This window comes from Chenopodium quinoa, unplaced genomic scaffold (assembly GCF_001683475.1).
Source record: "Chenopodium quinoa cultivar QQ74 unplaced genomic scaffold, ASM168347v1, whole genome shotgun sequence".
Taxonomy (NCBI): domain Eukaryota; kingdom Viridiplantae; phylum Streptophyta; class Magnoliopsida; order Caryophyllales; family Amaranthaceae; genus Chenopodium; species Chenopodium quinoa.
In genome coordinates this window covers 4,076,521-4,097,253 of record NW_018745324.1, presented here as the reverse complement: position 1 = coordinate 4,097,253, position 20,733 = coordinate 4,076,521, and the positions used below count along the sequence as shown (strand labels likewise).

At 34.1% G+C, this 20,733-nt stretch overlaps 1 protein-coding gene across 1 annotated transcript in view; it reads left to right on the top strand.

The window, feature by feature from the left end:
• LOC110712633 (U3 small nucleolar RNA-associated protein 21 homolog) overlaps positions 1 to 20,733 on the top strand; it is a 38,563-nt gene that overhangs the window by 890 nt on the left and 16,940 nt on the right. The window contains exons 2-8 of the mRNA XM_021891106.1: positions 10,641 to 10,735; positions 10,826 to 10,853; positions 13,007 to 13,107; positions 13,850 to 14,053; positions 14,595 to 14,838; positions 18,190 to 18,365; positions 20,598 to 20,680. Coding sequence (XP_021746798.1) covers positions 10,641 to 10,735; positions 10,826 to 10,853; positions 13,007 to 13,107; positions 13,850 to 14,053; positions 14,595 to 14,838; positions 18,190 to 18,365; positions 20,598 to 20,680 — 931 coding nt within the window. The remainder of the gene's footprint in view (positions 1 to 10,640; positions 10,736 to 10,825; positions 10,854 to 13,006; positions 13,108 to 13,849; positions 14,054 to 14,594; positions 14,839 to 18,189; positions 18,366 to 20,597; positions 20,681 to 20,733) is intronic.

The window sequence follows — 20,733 nt, the reverse complement described above, 5'->3', positions numbered from 1 at the left end:
TTCATCCAACAAACCCTTCTCATACTCCATCTGTGCAATGATTGTCTCCTTTTCAAACACTGTAAACCGCAAATCTTCAGCAATTTCCACACCATCCCACTTAAAAAAATCACAACAAGTATCCTGTAATTAAATACACACACCCAATTCAATTTTCGACCTAAAAAACCCAAAATTACAAAGTTTAATTAAAATCGAAATTAAACATACTGGCCAAAGAGGGCATCCATGAAACTTCATTCCAGCATTAAGTCCATGCTTCACTGTACGCGAAATTGCGTCCCTACCATAGTTGCATTTCACCTTGGACTGACTTTCACCTCTTGAATTAGAGGACGAACCAGAAGCCAGAAAATTGCCTATTTCCAGGCATTGTCGAAGGAAAACGAGGAGAATAGTGAAGGGAAGAACAAGAGAATTAGGGTGAATTGAAGTTATGGTGAGAAAGGGAATCAGGGAAGGAGAGATCGTTTAAGGAACAAGAGTTAAACGAAAAAAAAAAGAAATAAATTAATTCAACCGTCACTGCCACGGATGGCAACCTGTTGTAAAAGGTTGGGTGACCTTATGGGCCTAATGAAATAGAATGGGGGGGGGGTTAAACACATTCGAAAGTCAAACACATTCAAATTGGGGCGTTGACTTTGCGTTGACTTTTCTCTCTTCTCTCTCTTCCATAGTTCTGTGATTTTGATGGTTTTTCCTCCTTGAGATCTTTAAAAATGGCAAAGAAGAAGAAACAAGCTACTCCTCTCCCCCAAGATGCTGTAAAACATACTCATATAGCTCCGATTGATAAGATTCTGGAAAGTTTAAGGAATTATGGGTCTACTTTCAACCCAGATTTGATTGATGAAGTTGATGAACTTGTTACTCCAGCTCCTGGATTAGTTCATCCATCTGCTGGAATGTTGCCCCGAAGTGATGTAAACACCATTGTTGCAGCTAAGGACCTAAATTTTGGCTCGATTTCAAAGGATTTCAATAGAATAGTACCTAGGGTTTCTCCGGTTACTGTTCCATTGGATTCTGTTCTTGATACTTCTTCTCTTCCCAATTCGAATGTTCCCATGCCAAATGCTGATCTACCTGAACATTCTGAGGGATTAGTAGCTCCTAATTCAAATAATGATACCTCATTCCGTGGAAAACTTGCTGCAAAGGGATCTGCTCTGTTCTATGTTGCTCCTGTTATTAAGGAAGGTAAGCTTGTTGCTAAATTGGTTTCTGCTGATTTGCTACAGGGTAATAAGAAGTGGTGTAATGTTGTAATATTCTATGTTGTGGGTTACTACCCTACTATTGCTGTTGTGCATAGGTTTATATCTCAGAATTGGAGTGATTTTGGAAAACCAGAAATCTTCTAGCATGATGATGGTTATTTTGTTGTTCTCTGGACCCCATATGTTTTATGGAAAACCTGCTATTAATATTGTTAAACCTTGGAGTGAAAAGTTTGATTTTCACTCTGAAGTGCTCAGAACAATCCCTTTATGGGTCAAGCTCCCAAACTTTCCCTTGAATTGTTGGGGAACTGATACCCTAAGCAGTGAAAGAAGTTGCTCAGAAACAAGTGTGGGTTCCTAAAACTCATACTACTGTTCCTCGGGCAAAGGTCAATGCTGATGTTGTACAACCTACACATCCTCCTATGACTACTCCTGCTGAAGATCATTTAGTTAATTCTGATGATGGATGGAGATTGGTGGGGAAAAAGACTAAAGCTCATACTGTTAGACAGACTCGGCATGCTGTTACTAGGGTGAATACATACAATGCTTTAATGGCTGATGAGGAGGCTGCTAATCCTATTGGGGGTGATGGTAATCCCCCTCTAGTGCCATGATTATTTCAACTTGGAACATTAGGCGTCTGAATGATCCCAATAAAGTGACTGATGTTAAGCAGTTACTTAGAGACCACTCTATTGATGTTGTAGCTATTTTAGAAACTAAAGTTAAACTGCATAAATTTGATTTTGTAAAAAAGAAGTTTGGCAAGGCTTGGGAGTGGATTTGCAATTATTCTTTCTCTCCCAAAGGTAGAATCTGGGTTGGCTGGAAACCTGATGATGTTTCTTTGGATGTTATAACTATTAATGAGCAGTTTGTTCATACAATTATCTATACTAAGGATTTGCTACATCAAATTGCCTGTACCTTTGTTTATGGGCTGCATTCTATTCAACATAGAGATCCTATGTGGACTGATATAAAAGGTTTAGGTAATATTCAATTACCTTGGCTTTGTATTGGTGATTTCAATTCTGTCTTGTCTTCTCGGGATAGGCTTAATGGGAATCCAGTTACTGACTATGAGGTTAAGGATTTCCAAGATTTTGTTCATAACTTAGATCTTGTTGAAATCAAGAGTAAAGGTTTCTTTTACTCTTGGAATAATAAGGGTTATGGAATGGATAGGATTGCTACCAGAATTGATAGAGGTTTGGTGAATGGAGCTTGGATGATGGCTTATGGTCAAACTGAGGCTATCTATCTCTCTCCTTCTTTATCTGATCATTGTCCTGTTTTGGTGGATTTGGTTCACTCCGTAGCTAGGAAGGGCAAACCCTTTAGATTTCTGAATTGCCTTGCTTCTCACAAGGATTTCCAGGAAGTTGTGTCTTCTCATTAGAATGTCAATGTTACTAGTAACTCTATGTTGCAAGTCTGGAAGAAACTAAAATATGTCAAGTCTGGTCTTAAAGATCTAAATACTAAGCATTTTACTAAGATCACTGATAGATTGGAAGCGGCTAAGTCTCATCTTACTGAGGTTCAATCTCAATTAGCTGAGGACTTTACTAATGTTTCTCTTCATAATCAGGAGGCTGCTGGGATAGAAAAATTGAAGTATTGGATGGATACTTATGAGAGTATCTTAAAGAAAAATTCAAGAGTTGACTGGATCAAGATTAGGGATTCTAACACTCATTATTTCTTTTCTGTTCTTAAACAAAGACAGAATAGGAATAGAATTGATTCTATTTATAATAGTGATGATGTTCTGCTGAAGGATCTAGGTTTAGTTCAAGATGAAATTATTAACTTATATCAGAATCTTTTAGGTTCTGCTGCTAGTACTTTACCAGTTGTTGATATTGCTATTGTTAGGGCTGGGAAGCAGCTATCCTTTGATGACATTGATATTCTTTTTGCTCCTGTTTCTCATGCTGAAATTGACCAAGCTTTGGCTAGTATTGGAGATGACAAAGCTCCTGGCATAGATGGATTCAATGTTGTGTTCTTTAAATAAGCTTGGAACCATGTGAAAAATGATGTTTACAAGGCTATTCTGGATTTCTTTGACACTGGTGTTCTTGTGAAATCCTATAGTTGTACTACTCTTACTCTGGTTCCAAAGGTTCAGAATCCTTCATATGTTAAGGAATATAGACCTATTTCTTGTTGCACCCTTGTTTATAAGTTGATCTCTAAGGTCATAACTGCTAGATTGGCAAGGGTGGTGGGTTCTGTTGTTAATGATGCTCAGGCTGGGTTCATCCCTGGGAAGCACATTGGGGATAACATTTTGCTTGCTACAGAGTTGATCAAAGGCTATTCTCAAAAATTTGTTACTCCTAGGTGCATGTTGAAAATTACTCCTAGGTGCATGTTGAAAATTGATCTTAGGAAATCATATGATTCAGTTGAATGGGGTTTCCTTGAGACTATGCTTGGTGAATTGGGATTTCCTAACAAGGTTATAACATGGATTATGAGTTGTATAACTTATGTTTCCTACTCAGTTATGATCAATGGATATCCTTCTGCTCCTTTTCAAGCAAAGAAAGGTTTAAGACAAGGTGATCCTATGTCCCCTTTCCTTTTTGCTTTATTAATGGAGTATTTGTCTAGTTGTTTGCAGAATATGACTAAGGATCCAGATTTTAACTTTCATCCTAGGTGTGAGAGACTTGGGATTACTCATTTAATGTTTGCAGATGATTTACTGATGTTCTCTAGGGCTGATTTGGGTTCTGTTAAGCTTCTTTTTAAGGCTTTTCAGAAATTTTCTAATGCTTTTGGTTTATCTGCAAACTTGGATAAAAGTGATGCCTACTTTGGGGGTATTTTGGATCATGTTAGATGTGAGCTTCAGCAGGTTTTGGGAATGGCTAATGGCACTATCCCCTTTAAGTACTTAGGTGTTCCCTTGTCTTCTAAGAAACTCACTATTTCTGAATGCAGGCCCTTAATTGAAAGGATTACAGGCAGAATTGATACTTGGGCTGCTAAGCACTTGTCCTATGCTGGAAGGTTACAGTTAATTAAAAGCATTCTCTTTGGTGTTCAAGCTTACTGGGCTCAGATTTTCATTTTACCAAAGAAAATCATTAGAGAGATGGAATCTAGATTTAGGTGTTTCTTATGCACTGGGAAAGGTAACCCTACAAAGAAAGCTCTTGTTGCCTGGAAGTTTATGTGCCTTCCCAAGTCCTGTGGTGGTTGGAATTTGATTTCCTTGGAAGACTTGAACAAAGCAGCTATTACTAAAGTGCTTTGGGACCTTGCTAGCAAATCTGATACCCTTTGGGTCAAATGGGTTCACATTTACTATTTTGTAGGCAAGACTTTTTAGATTGCTTCTATTCCTAACAAGGCTCCTAGATTTTGAAAAAGATCCTTGCTTGTAGAGAAATTGTAAATGATATTGGTGGATGGGATAATGCTACTGTCAATGGCAAGATGCAGATCAAGAAACTGTACAGTATCATTAAACCTCAAGGCCCTAAAGTTCCCTGGAAGAGAATCACTTGCAATAATCAAGCTTCACCAAAGAGTATTTTTGTCACTTAGCTTGCTATTCTGGATAGATTGGTCACTAAGGACAGACTGTTAGTATGGCAAATCCCTTGTGATCCTTGTTGTTTCTTCTGTGCTGGTGCTAATGAGAATGTGCACCATTTGTTATTTGTTTGCATTTATTCAAATGTGATCTGGTCTTCAATGTTACAAATTCTGGGTTTTCACTATGCCTGTATTTAGCTTTGCTGATGAACTGCACTGGATTGCAAAATGCTGCAGGAAAACTGATGCTAGGAGCAGACTCATTGTGATGTGCTTTTGTGAAACGGTCTACAATGTGTGGCTTCAAAGAAATGCTTTAATGTTTACAGGAAATTGTAAATCAGCTTCTGAGTTAATGTAACACCCCAATAATTCTCTCTTTAAACCTGTGAGGACCTTGAACAATATTCAAGAGAATTACTGGCGTGCTACCGCTACGTGTTCAAACGTTAAGGCTATATTAGAAATTAACAGCGGACAAACTAACTCAGTTATAAATAAGTTTCAAAACCAATAACCAAAACCAAATTAAATCATACAACTTGGAACCATTAAGGCCCTTATTCAAAACTCCACAAAAGTAGTAAATAAATAAAACAGAGTTTAAATAAATTCAAACTTATGAAAAGAAATAAACCGCGAATAATAACCAACTCTCTACTCAAAATCCCACAACTCTGATGAAAATGCTGCGTATGTAAGAACCTGTGGTTAATCTGCTCCCCAATATTACAAGTGTAAAAATTGGATCGTCACAGGGTCACTGAAAGGCGAAGGCCATGACCAAAGAAAGACACACAAAGCACGCAATTAGCAAAGCTGAGTACATACAAGCTGCAAAACGTAAAAGAAATCCCTAACATGCTACTAATAATCAACCATTATGCATCATTAGTTTATAGACTCGGCACATGACTCAACTATTTATATTACTAAGACTCCATTAATTAATAATAGGTATATCATTATTTTTATTCATTGGATTACACAATAGACAAGGTTGTCCAACCCATGCTCCATTTGGAACATCAATAAAAGAAAAACTCCATGCCTCCTTTCGGAAACATTAATAAACATCCAACGACCACGGGTGCGACTCCGTGACCCTAGTTAGTATGAGATCTCACCTAACTCCTAGTTTTAAAAAAATATATTTGAAATAAGAGACTCGTAGATCAGACGGCCTCGAGAAAAGTACACGGCTAATATCCCATGTACCCCAACCCCTGATTGTCATTACTCCAGATGTGCACCAATCCAGAGTTTTATTGCTCATCCATCTTGCAGTTTACGTGATTTACAGGTTTAGACTTGGTGATGACTCATATGCAAACAATACAATCAATCCAATCAAGTAAAACAATTTCCCAATTTCAATTCTTGATTTATTAGTGACAAGCAACATTTATTTTTTATTCCTTTACTACCTCGGTGTATAAACACCTTGAGTGCATAAGGCACCCCAAAACCTTAACCTCGTCTTATAAGACTTGAATTCTTCCTTTACTCATCCTGTTTGCATAATCATGATGAATGAGTAATAAATTAATCTTTACACCAATCACATACCTTTGCCTCTAAGCGCACCTTGCGTAATTAGAGCACAAATAATTCTTGCAATATAAAATAGTGCACGTCATACGAAATTCACAATGTATAACCAAACAATTTAACTCAGTCATCCCTATACATGATACTAAGTTCTCGATCCGTCCTTAAACATGCACCTAAAAGAAAGGTTTCGTAACTTGTACGTACCTTGAGCAAACGAATGGGTATGCCACTTTACTAACTAGAAATCACCTTCAATAAACTCCTCTCCTAAACCAAATAATAACATCTCAATCAATACCCAATCAATCAAAATTACAGCAATACTAACTTACTTTAAAACCTTCAAAATCCAAATCAAATATCACTTTAAAACCTTCCCTTTAGTTAAAATTAAAGACTTATATATAGTTCTTTAAATTTTCTTTATAAAAACCTTAAAATAGACTCTTATACATGAAATTACAGCAAGTTTAAAGTTTAATAAAAATCTTAAAATTATTTCAAGACCCCTAATAATCTCCCTTTTCAATGGGTGATTAAACCCTCTTTATAAAACATCAAAAGTAGTACTTAGACACTATTTCCAGCACTTAAAACTTCAATAAAAACATATATTTATGCTTAATTAACTTTAAACATAATTAATTTTATTAATCAAACTCAAGGATAATATTTTAAGTATATAAAAACTTCGTTAAAATCAAAAACTGCCCGAAAATCATATTTAAAGGTTGAATTTGGCCACGAGAGGGTGGCACTTCTTAAAGCGTTGTTTCTACATGGAAAACTGTACTTTTATATCAAAATCGGATGAGTTCATAACCTGACCGGGATTAAAACGGGATTAATATTAACGAACGGAAATCTAAAAATTAAAACACGAATTTACGTGTTCAAAATAATCTGGAATTAAGTTAAATTAATCAGTAGTTATAATCACCAAAATTTCAAAACATCATTACTATAAAAGCCCTAAATCAATTATTCATAAAAACCCTAAAATCATGATTTTCAATAATTAAAAACCTTAGGTTATAAAATTTACAAAATCTGAAAATTATGACATTTAAAAAATCTGAAATTATCAAATTTAATCATCAAAATACAATTTGATATTAATTAAATTAATTTCAAACAATAAAATCAAAACCCATAATCAATAATTATAATTATTCAAATTAATAAAACAAAGGAGAAAATAAGACTAACCTTTTTGTGTGGGAAAAATTTGGAGATTAATGGGGTATTTATAGGGGAGAATGTTGTAGGGTAAATCAAAAGATTGGGCCTCATAAAATTAATGGGCCAAATGATTGAAATGGACTAAGCTTTAGTTGTATTGAAATAAATTATAGAATGAACGTTCATAAAATAATTTGTACCAAAATAATTTTTGACCCAAATTAATAATATATTTAAAAATACGGGAGATTACAGTTAATTAGGGAGATAATTTTTTTTTTGTTTGCTTGCAGATGTAATAGCATTGATAGATATTTACTGTATTCTGCTTAGGTTGTTGTTCTGGTCCTGGTTCTTAGTACCCTTCCTAGAAGGTGCATAAGTTCCCGAGTCCAATAGTTGGTTCATGTTCTTCCTAGAAGGTGGCTAGGCTTGGACTGGAATCTGTTTGGTGTTTGGTTGGCCAATTTGGTCTTTGGTGTTTGGGGTGTTACAGCTTAGCTTTGTTGTAAGTTGTAACCTTATTCTTTGGTAATAAAATTTCTATTTACCAAAAAAAAAATAAAATTGAATGGGGGAGTAAAGGTGGGAGTAATCATGTATAATTAAAAGGTGGGATTAATAGAATAAGGGCCTGTTCCGATTGACTGAACTGAACTGAATTGAACTTATTAATTAGTGATTTTTAACTACGGATTAGTGATCTTTGATTATTTATTACTATACATATGTGTATATACAAATGTACATATTATTATTATTATTATGATTATTATTATTATTAAGTATTGCTTATTATTATTATTATTTATTGATTATTATTATTAGTATTATTATTATTATTATTGTTATTATTATTATTATTATTATTTATTGATGATTATTATTATTATTTATTGATTATTATTATTAGTATTATTATTATTATTGTTATTATTATTATTATTTATTGATGATTATTATTATTATTTATTGATTATTATTATTAGTATTATTATTTCAATTATTATTGTTATTATTATTATTTATTGATGATTATTATTATTATTATTATTTATTACTTATTGATTATTATTATTATTATTATGGTTGTTGTTGTTGTTGTTGTTGTTGTTGTAATAAGAGCTTAAAAAAATGAAATTTGGCTTTATATCATTAGCAATATCATTAGACATAAATTAAGGGCTTGTTCTCATTGACTGAACTCAGCTGAACTGAACTGAACTGAACTGAATTAAGCTGAACTGAACTGAATTGAACTAAACTGAATTGAACTAAACTGAACTGAAATGAATATTTTATAAGAGAAGGAAATTAGGAGCTGAGCTGAACTGAACTGAACTAAACTGAACTGAGCTGAACTGAACTGAACTGAACTGAATTTCAACGTAAGAGAACAGGCCCTAAGAACTGAACTGAACTGAATTTCAACAGAAGAGAACATGCCCTAAGACCGGTGAAAGGTTGGATTATTAAAATCAAATTTTTCTTTTTTTTTCCCTTTCTTTTCTTTTAATTTATTAATTTATTTTTATTTTAAGGAATGTTAGGCGAGTAATATCGACTCACTATAATTATATCTAGCAACAAGATATGCGAAAGTATTACCCGCCTTACGAACATGACTACACTTAAAAGAAGAAAAACCATGCTTCAGTCGCTTAATATTTTTATAAAAAGAGCATCAATGGGAAGTATCCAACAACCTCTTATTCAATGTTATACACAATATTGTATGCGTCGCTTTCCAATTCAATATTGTCAAACTCAATTTTACTTAAATTTATATACTCCGTAGCTGTCAACTTTAAGATTTGTTTTCTTAATAGACTAAATTAAATTAAAAAAAAGGGAAATTTCAATTGGTACACCCGTGGTTTTGACTTTTCCCATTGATGCACTACAAAATTTTTGCCTTTCCATTGATACACCCATGATTTAGTCTTTTTCCCAACCGTGACTAACACCGTTAAAAAGTATTTCATTAAGGTAAAATAATTAGGAAAAGACTATAATACCCCTTTTAAATATCTTATGTCTCGATTTGCGTGTCGAAAATTGTTCGGTTAAATTTTTGGGAGTCCTAGTCATTAAGGATCCAAATTAACCTCAAAATTAGCAAAAAAATAACCACAAATGTCTCATATGCGTGTCAAAAAATGTCTCGATTTGAGTGTCATTACTTTTTTGTGATAATAATTGTTCAGTTAAAGTTTTAGGAGTCATTTTGACCTTTTATGGGTCTAAATCGAACTCGAAATTGTCAAAAAATCAACAAAAATATCTCATTTTGCACGTCATGATATTTCTTTTTTGTTTTGTCATGACACGCAAAACGAGACATTTTCGTTAATTTTTTTTACAATTTCGAGTTCGATTTAGATTCTAAAGGGATCAAAATGATCCCTAAAACATTAACCGAACAATTACTATCACAAATAAGTAATGACACGCAAACCGAGACATTTTTGACACGCACATGAGACATTTGCGCTATTTTTTTTGCTAATTTCGAGGTTTAGATCTTTAAAGACTAACATGACTTCCAAAACTTTAACCGAATAATTTCGGTACGCAAATCGAGACATTAGATATTTAAAAGGGGTATTATGGTCTTTTCCTTAATTATTTTAACTTAATGAAATACTTTTTAACGGTGTTAGTCACGGTTGGGAAAAAGACTAAACCTTGGGTGTACTGATGGGAAAACAAAATTTTTGGAGTGTATCAATGGAAAAAGTCAAAACTACGTTGTACCAATGGGAATTTCCCCAAAAAAAAAACACTAAGGACCCACTAAAAAATGACATGTTTGCTAGTTTTATACAGCTGATCAATTGATGATGGAACTCGACCCATTGATTTATTTATGACGGATCTAACCCATTTATAACCGGGCGGGTCATGGGTTTTAATAGCTGATAATTGAATGAAATATCCCCCTTGAATCCAAGGCCTCCAAGCTCCAACCCTACCTGTGTCTCTGAGTTCTCCGTTGAAGCGCACTCAACGTTCTCCATTGAAGGCACCCAACATCGCACTTGATGAAATCAGACCTCAGAGACGGGCCTGCTGCCCTTTCTCAAGGAATCTTTCAACCCTTTAGAGCAATTGGTTACATCACTAGCTCTGTTCCTTTCTCTGTTCAAAGGCTTGGCACTGAAACTTTCGTCACTGTTAGCGTTGGAAAAGCTTGGCAAATTTACAACGTACTCACTTTTATTTTTTTTCCTTCTCTTTTTTTGTTAATGTTATTCAATGAAGAACTAATTTTCCAATATTTTTTTTATGGTGGGCAGTGTGCGAAGCTTAATTTGGTCCTTGTTGGTAAGTGGACATCTTTTCTATTATTACTTCTCTTTTTCTTTTGGGTTATTTTTATATAGCTATTGGAATTATTGATTATATATATATATATATAGTTTTTTCTCATTTTTTTTTGTGAAATTTGGTGTATTTGAATTATTTGAGTTTTTGGTGTATATGATTGTAAGGGGTGAAGGATAAATGAAATGAATAAAGAGGTTTTTTTTTTTTTCGAATGGTTCAGAATAAGGTGCTAATGTAATTCTTGCAAGGGTCTTAATTTGTTGGGGTTTTTTTTTTTTTTTTTAAATAATAATTCTATTTATTTTTTAGCCAATTCCTGAATGCATGAATATCATATTATGTGTCGCATTTTGGTTTCTTGCAGTAAGGCGTAAAGCTAATCTGTCACATGTAACACCTGAAATTGAAGTGTTGTGTTATATTTGCTCTTAGAAGAAATATATTGTTAGCTGACTTATACCTAATTGTTGATGCTAATAATTTTGGTGATTCATATAACAAATGACTAAGTTACAATGTGAAACGACCAACTTTATTTATTGTAGCTTTTTTCTTTTTTGTTGGCAATTAAAGTGACATTTGTTGTTCTTTATTCTCTAGGATTGCTGAAATGTTTTGGTAAGGAAAATTGTATTGTTTAGTTGCTTAGAGTTAAAAGTAGAGTAATGGGGAGGTAAGAGGCGAAATTTTCTGTTGTTAAAAATAATTGAAACTTGCATACTTTAAATGCTGAATAAAAAGTTCAATTACTGCAGTTAACTGCAACTAATAATAAAAGCTTGGTGATAATGCACCTTCTTTTTTTTTTGTTCACTTTCCAATTGCTTTTCATTGTAAGAAAGTGTTTTTTTAATTAGTTGGAACAAAATCAGTAGAAATAGATTGAAGCAATGTTGAGGAGTGCAAATGACGACTAGGTTTTTATATGAATATGACCTTTAAATCATAGACCAATATATGCACTTTTTTTTTGTTTCGCTTCTTTGGGTTTGCCTCATTACATCTCCTATATAAGCACCAGTACTGCCAATAATATGACTCGCATAGCTACAAGATCTGTTTGTAGTGGTTCCAGTTATGTTGTTTGGGGTTATAATAATTGGCATACACATCCAAGAACTATATAAATTTGTGCTAACTCTATGGCATTGGCCTCCGGCCCTCCACCTCTACTTCGTGCTCACCTTGTTTTAATTTGTTACTACAATATACACATGTCGGTGCTCTTTGTCCTAACAACCTTGATTCCCTAAATCTTACACCTTACTGCCTTTGTATATATATTTGATGATTGAAAAAAAATAATTAATATAACGAGTAATTTACTTGGTGCCGGTCTGATTTAATTTGATTTGAGACTCAATTGGTTTAGGATTCAGTCAAATTGTGTTCTAGCAATGTTTTAACAGTGTGTGACTAAGGCTCACCAAGCTGGCATGCCTTAGTTCGAACTCTACATGTGTTTCTTGGCATCTTGCTAAGATCTATATGTAGTATTGGATTTTATATGAGCTGACTACTATTACTGCATGAAATTATCCAAAAAGAAATAAAAACTATTACTGCAAGAACTGTAGGGTTTAGTTGATTTGACTGTGTGAGAGAACTCTCGTGTTTTGCATGGTAATATGAGCTGATTATTGTTAGTCTATTACTCTCGTGTGGATGAGTAGTTGAGCACCTATGTTTCCCAACACCCCGCTGTATGTCGGGTGTCGCGTGTTGGATCCTTTGACAATTCGATACGACATGACACCCAAATGTGGTAATGTTGGTGGTATTGTAGCGGGGAAGTTACAGTACCAAGTAAGCATATTTTTGTACCAAAATCACATATTTTAGTACAATTTGTACCGATTTTGGTAGTTATTTGGTACCATATGAGATTAATACAGTGAGGCGCGTCAACCGACTCTTATTGTGGCCAGATAAATGTTGTGAAAAACTCAAATGTGTAATAATGGAACTAATTAGCTTTTTAAAAGAGATTAGGCCCTAGACTGAATGTGCTGAAGCTGTTCACAATCCTTAGTATGCCATACTCTCTTAGTACCTTTGAATCTTTAATGCTCTTATTGGTTGCTGTCACTTTGCCAAGCACTGGTTTTCTAATGCTTTTCTTATTATTTTTTTTTTCAAAATTACTGAAGGTCCCCAACTTCCAAAGAAAATCCGGGCTCTTGCTTCCTACCGTGATTATACTTTTGCAGCTTATGGGAACAAAATTGCAGTGTTTAAGCGTGCTCATCAGGTTTTATTTTTGAGGCTCTGTATTAAGTGTGTCCTTTATTATGATTCCATTTCTAATTAGTAATTATTGTCTGGTAGTTCTCTTAGTTTAATGTTGCTGTAAGCATTAAATATGCCCTTATAGCATAAGCATACACTTTGTTATGCGCATAGAACTGTCAATTCGTGTAATCATGCTAGGTTCAAGTTGGCTTAATGTCTCCAAATCAAGTTCTGGTTTGGGTTATGACAAGTTATTTACCCTTTCGGTTGTAGGTCGGGTACGATTCAATTCAATTCAGGCTGGTTTGTTTCAATTTTGGTTTAAGGTGGATTATGATAGATAGATTCCGGTTTTGTTAGGGTTGGTTCATTATTGGGTTAGATTAATTTCAAGTCAGTTCATCTATAGGCTTGGGTGAACTTTGAATCTGATTATATTTAGGAGAGTCAAGTTTGGATCGAGTTATACCACCATTAGGTCGGGTTAAGTTTGGGAAACAAGTGTGGGTTAAGTTATCAAAATACTCCACATTTTTTTTATTGGAAGTATATAGATAATTAAACTCTATAACTTTTTATTTAATAAATATCTATCATAAGTGTAATAATAATAATTATTTTACAATGACGGCGAAAAGTTGGAGCGTCAAGTGTCTCTATCTCATGACCTAACATCTTTATATATTAGTGATTAGTTATATGATGTGATATACCAAGAGTTAATTAAGGTTCAATTGATTTTATTATTTATTGATTGGCAGGTTGCAACTTGGAGCTCTCATACGGCAAAGGTCAAGTTATTGTATCTGTTTGGTGATCACATCTTGAGTGTTGATGTTGATCATCATTTGTTTATATGGGCCTTTAAAGGAATTGAGCAAAATTTAGAGCCAGTTAGCCATATCGTTTTGGAAGGAAAATTTTCTCCTACTTGTATTGTTCATCCAGATACTTACTTGAATAAGGTACGTACATATCCTCTTTCTTAAATTCTGTGTAGATTTCCTCTCCTTTATCCTTCTTGATTCATTTACTATAGGTAGGGGATTTTAGTATGGAGTAATCAGGAAATAACTGTTGTTTGTAATGCTATTTTTATTCACCCCTTTACCTTCTTATAATTCCCAACTCCTCTATTTTAATTCCCCGCACCCCTAATGTCCAAGGGAGGGTCGGTGACGATGGTGGGGAGTGAATGTGAAGGAGGGAAGGCAGTGAGTGAAGGAGGGAGAGAGATAATGTTTGGTGAAGGAGAAAGGAGTGAGATGCCAGTTAGTGAGGGAGGTTGGTGGTGACCAGTGAGAGGAAAAAATGATGTGTAAGGAAAAAAAAGGTATCCAAAACAACACATGATATCAAAGGCAATTGTTTTCCATTCTCCTTGATTCCCTTTCTTAAATTCTTTCCCTTTTACGAACCAAATGGTACTTATACAATATCTTTTATTACTCATGTCTTAGTTCTGTTGGAGAGCTTTTGAAGTTCTGTTTTTTATTTTTTTTCCAGGTTATTTTGGGTAGCCAAGAAGGAAATTTGCAGATTTGGAATGTTAACACTAAGAAAAAGCTTTATGATTTTAAGGGATGGGATTCTCCCATATCTTGTTGTGTCTCATCTCCAGCTCTAGATGTTGTTGCTGTGGGTTGTGCTGATGGGAAGATCCATGTCCATAATATACGTTATGACGAAGAGCTTGTCACATTCACACATTCTATGCGAGGTGCTGTGACTGCACTATCTTTTAGCACTGGTAAGAGTTATGGAATATTTGGTTACTTTTTTATGTGAATGCAGCTTAAAAAAAATTATAAGGTCATCTTGAATTTTTATGATCATCTATATCTTTAAGGGAAACCTTTTTAGCTAGCTTATTCATAGTTATGTGATTGTGTGAATTCTTTAGTCATTATTCTTTTTTGGCAAGTTGTCTTGAACTTCTTTGACATGCTCTCTCTCTCTTTGGTAAAGGTGGCCAATGCTATATAAAATTTCCAGCTTAATTTAAGTTGTTGGCCTTGGGCATGACAAGATGCATCAATGTCGATGTCTCACTTATGTTTAGTTTGGTTAACGTGTGAAGCTTTTACTAATTTTGGTAGGTATTTGTTGCTGAAGTTATGTCATCTTATTGTCATGAATGAACTTTCCTTTACCAAACTTTTATTCATAATTGTGGATACTATTGTTTTTCACTCCTAAGAAGTCATGATTGTGGTTGCATTGTCATTCAGTGTTGTGGAAGTGTTATATTGTAGGTGTCCTGTTGTGCATTGTTGCTGCCGGCTATTGAGGAGGCATCATTTTACTAAACGAAAATATTTACTTTATATTATTGTAATCTAGAGTATTGGAACCTTTTGTAATTTACACCTTTGAAAACATTTTTTTACTGATTTTAATTTCTTAACAATATGAGCAATTTATAACATTTTGGAATGGCAAAATATGAATCTATATTTGTCTTATGTGTATAGATCTTCATTACAAAGTATTTATTTGTACAACTCTTAATGGGTTGGTGACTGTTGTGATTTTATTATGGATGTTGTCTTGTGAATTCAGAATATTAAGAAAAGATATTTACATAACCTATTGACCTTGAAATGATTCTGTGTGAATGACTATCCTTCTATTTTATTAATCCATTTTTACTGTCCAAAATTAGATGATCTCAATGCTAAGTCTTGCATTGTATCGCTCCTATTGTACCAAAATACTATGGTTCAAATCCTCTATGAGATGACTTATGAGTTAAACTTGCTAGCATGCATGAGATTCTATGATTAGTCTCTTTAGGACACCTGAACATGAGCATTTTTATTCGTCAAAACCACAAATAAGGTAATATTGTTACCTTGACTTTGTAAAATAAGTAGGCCTTACTATTCTGTGTGTTTTATGGCTCGAGTGGATTGATAGATTTTATGCTATAGATGAACCTCATGTGAGCTTTATAGTGTCTTTCCTCCTTTCATTATGGTAACACTTTGTTGTGAGTGTGTGTGTGTGTGTGTGTGTGTGTTGGGTGGGTGGGTGGGTGGGTTGTTCTTAGTCTTCCCTTGATGATGCAACTCATAGTTGGCATTGCCATTTTCTTGTATTTAATATTTTTTAGGATAACTTGTCTTCCATGGATGTACTAAATACTTTTTTTTTTTTTGTTTTTGTTTTTGTTTTTGTTTTTGTCTGTTAACATTTCCCCTTTATCTAAGAAAAGGCAACTGGCCAAGTGATCTAGATTGCTAGTGAAAGGGATATCTGTATGAGATGGATGGAGCCCATGGAGGATCTTTATAATGTGCTGCTTGGTGGGGGTTAGAAGTTGTGTTTACTTTATTGAATATGCACTGTAATGTGCCTCTCCTAAATATAGAAATAGACACTGGCTAGCATATACTAGGAATGTAAGAAGAATTGGATGCATAAATATGGCTCATGGGTAGTTAAAATGTATATCTTTTAATTATACACTAGTGGGGGATGCCAAGATGTGAAGTGGATGCATGGCATGGTTGAAGCATTTGTTTTCAACTCTGGGAGTATGAATGGAAGTTCACAATCATGTGAGTGGCTGCAAAAGAAATGATAGAGTTCAAGTTATTTGTTTGAGAATATGATTGTCCAAATGGGGAGACATCATCAAGCAAGCTGATTATTGATCACGTTAGTCACTGAAGAATGTTGGATGTGTGGGAACACTTTAAGCAATGGAATCAGAAAGGAGGTTGTTTGCAATAAAGTAGGTGTGGCAGGCATTATTGACAAATTAAGGGAAAATCGCCAATGTGGGTGGATTGGGCATGTGAGACGGAGACTCGAGGGTGCATCGGTACAAAGAGTGGAGGAGTGGGACCATGGAGGGGTTGAACGAGGGAGAGAGAGAGACTGAAAATGACTTGGTTGGAATGAGTTAGGAAGGACATGAAGTATATGGATTTGCATGAGGATGAGGCATTGGATCATAAGGGATGGAGAAGGAAGAGTTTTGTCGATGACTACACGGAATAACAACTTTTGGTTTATGTAGTTGACCCACTAATGGGATTAAGGCTTTGATTGCTCGATAGTCATTGAAGAAGAATGTTGCGGTTTTATAATATTAAGATTTACATGTTTAAAAATCTTCAATATCTTCACATGGATGTGTTTAACCCTTTCTGCTTTTACATTGTTTTTTAAATCTCAAAATTCTGGTGTTCCTCTTTGTGGGGTTTTTATTTATTTTATGTGTTGGTAAAGTGCCCACACTTATAGACCGATGACTGAACTAATCACTTGGCTGTGTTTGGTAACTAGCTTATTTGACCAACATTAGCTTATTAACTATTAAATAAGCTAATTCAAGGTGTTTGGTGGGAAGCTTATTTAACGAGCTTATTCCACTAAATATGCTCTTTTTCAAAAAGCTCCTTTTAGGAGCCTTTTCAATTAGCTAATTCAATTTTTATGGTGAAATGACACTTATAACCCCATTAATGAAAAATCCTATATGAACTACCTACCCCACTATTAGCTTATTGGTTATTTCACATAATCAATTAGCTTTAAACCAATAAGTTATTTACCAAACACTTTTCTAAAATAAGCTAATAAAATAAATTAGTCAAATTAGTTAATACAATCAGTTACTTAAAATCAGCTAACACAATCAGCTTTAGCTTTCAGCTTTGCCCTAAACACGGCTTGGCTCCCTAGTCCCCTCCTTTTCTTCGACTTATTGTGATTTAAAAAAAAAGTTACTCTCTTATATTAAGGCTTGTTTTATAGAAGACATGCGTCTTTGCCTCATACCCAGGCTTCGAGGACCTTTTCCCCCGGTTGGCTTTTACAACTAAGGTGCTTTATTTGTGCTTGTGTGTAATTTATAAGCCCTTGCTTTCAGCTCATGTCATGCATGGAAGAAAATCCTCAAAGTAACTAATGTCTTTTACGTGCTTGCTTTTCTGAATATAATCTTCTGTAGGCTCTCAAAGTTTTACTAAGTTATCTGCTGGGAATAAAAAAGCTTTATTATTAGAAGCTATCTGGTTTATCAAGGATTGTACAAATTCATTTTCTGTTATCTTGTTGCATCATTAGCTAAAAAAAATGTGTGTTACAGATGGACAGCCTCTTTTAGCTTCTGGAGGCTCTTCTGGTGTCATTAGCATATGGAATCTTGAGAAACGAAGGCTTCAGTCAGTTATAAAAGATGCTCATGACGGTGCAATTATTTCACTCCACTTCTTTGCGAATGAGCCTGTGCTGATGAGTGCTTCAGCTGACAACTCTATAAAAGTAAGACAATTTTTCTAAAATTTTGACTTCTCTACACCTGGCTTTGCATGGCTTCTTTGACTTCCTTCTACATCTATGATTGGATTGTCAAATGTTCAAAATACATTGCATGGAAATAGTTGTGTGTAAAGAACTAGGGTCTTAAATTTAATGACTCTTGGATGTTTGTAGAGATCCAGGTCATGGTCAGTCAAAGGAACAATATTCAAGCCCCTTGAACTTGATGTGCCTTATTTTTGTGTGTGTATGCTTAGGTTATGTGAAACTGACTTAGGCCCTTCTTGAGTCTTTTTCATGTTGGAACCTGAATTGTGAAATTCAATGTGTCAATCCTATTTTTCCCAATATTGATAGATACTGCTCCAGTTTCCTTTCATTAATTTCCTCGCTCGAACATTTTTTTTTCTGTTTTAACTTTGCAAGGTATTGGCTGTCAACCTGATGGAATTTTAGATTTCTATATAAAATATAACAATGAATGAGATTATATGTAAAATCTTGAGGTTGATGTTAGAAGAACCTTTTAATATCTGATCCTGCCTATGTTTTGGATGCCGGTACTAAAATTTCGTATAATCATCATTTTTTACAATACGTGGAATTTTTTTCTTTGGTTTGATTCAATCACCTCTATTTAAGCTTGGCTTAAGCTCTACCCACGCTACCTCTATTTAATCATCACTCCACATTTTGTTTGAGGTTAGCTAGAATTGGTTAGAAATGTTGTAATTACCTTGATGATTTATTTAATTGAGAACAATCATCTTATTTTGATAATGTGTCAAATCCCTAAAACATTATAGTTTTATGGGAAATATCATAATTTGACTTTCTAGATTTAATTTGACTTTCTAGATTTGATAGAGTGGCCTCTTTTTTTTTTTTGTTTTTGTTTTTGTTTTGTGTCTCAAAATAGAAATGTGGCCTATCAGAGTGTGAAAGAGGGAATACCTGTTGGATATATTTTTGCCTCATCTTCCTCTGCATTCAAAGGTATTTGGCTGTCATATCAACAGGGTGGTTATTGATTACAATTGTTATAGGCTCGTATTAGGTTAGTGCTAGATGAACATGTTGTCAATGAGATAAATTAATTTTGTAGTGTGGAATGTAGTGGATAACTGGATATTGATCTTTCTGTTTAACGTATTCTCTTATAACCTGTCTCATGAATATTGTTGTAATCATTGTTTTTTTTTTTTTTTTTTTTTTTTTTTTTTTTTTTTTCCCCTTAAAGCTCCACACATTGATCTAAGTTTGAGGACCTACAAGCCGTTTTTATTTGACAAATGACCCATTTTAACCACTACCTCCATTTTTTTTCCTACTGACTGTAGATTTGTAAACCGAAGAATTTTTGAAAGAGGTGGGTGGTGCAAGATAAATGTGGTTAAAATAAGAGAGATGGATTAAAAAGGTGAATGGGTGTGAGAAAAAAGATAGTTAGATAGTTAGAGTGAGAGAAAGAGTTTAAAAGGTTAATAAATTGTGGGGCAAGAGGGGTAAGGTGGTGAAGGTTTGTTTGTTTTTTTTTTTTTTTCTTTTTTAAATCTAAGAGGAGAAAAGTAATATCGGTTAGAACAGAAAAAAAAAAAAGAAATCACCCTAATATGAAAAGTGTACAACCTTTTATATACACCGGGTGCACATATTTTTTTTTTTTTTTTTCTTATAAAACTTTTAGGAAGGTGCACATAGAGGTAGATGCACCCAATGGTGTTTTTCTTGCTCTTTTTAAATTTTAGAAATGAGAAAAAAAAAAATTAAATGAGCAGAACTACCCTTGGGTGCACCTTGCAACTGGGTGTATATAAAATTTTCACGAAAAGTGGGTATAACAAAAGAAAGAGGAGTTATTATTTCTTCTATTTACTACCTCTTTTGTAAAAATCCTTCTTTACCTTTGTAAGAATAATTCTCCATTTTATTTAATCCAAGATGCCTGTTGGCGTCACTATGTTCTTTGGCTAATGTATATGAAGATTGAGTCATTGTAGAAGTTGTAAAAAGTCTTCCTTGAAATATTACTGAAGATGGACAATAAAGTGTTATTGTGGAATAATATTGTGGGTGTTGTGGCATGAACCTGTTAAAATTCTATGCTGATGTTGGGCAGGGTGCAATTAAGATCTGCTTTTGATTTTTATGCTTCATTTTGAACATATAAAAGCTGTTTCTTGATTTACAGACTGTTTATTCTGCTTTAAATTCTCCCTTTCTCTCATTTCCCAGATGTGGATATTCGATACTAGCGATGGGGATCCTCGTCTTTTACGATTCCGAAATGGACATAGTGCACCTCCACTTTGTATAAGGTAGAGTGTTATATAGAATAAAATTTTTAGATGTTTGCAGAACTTTTCTAGAA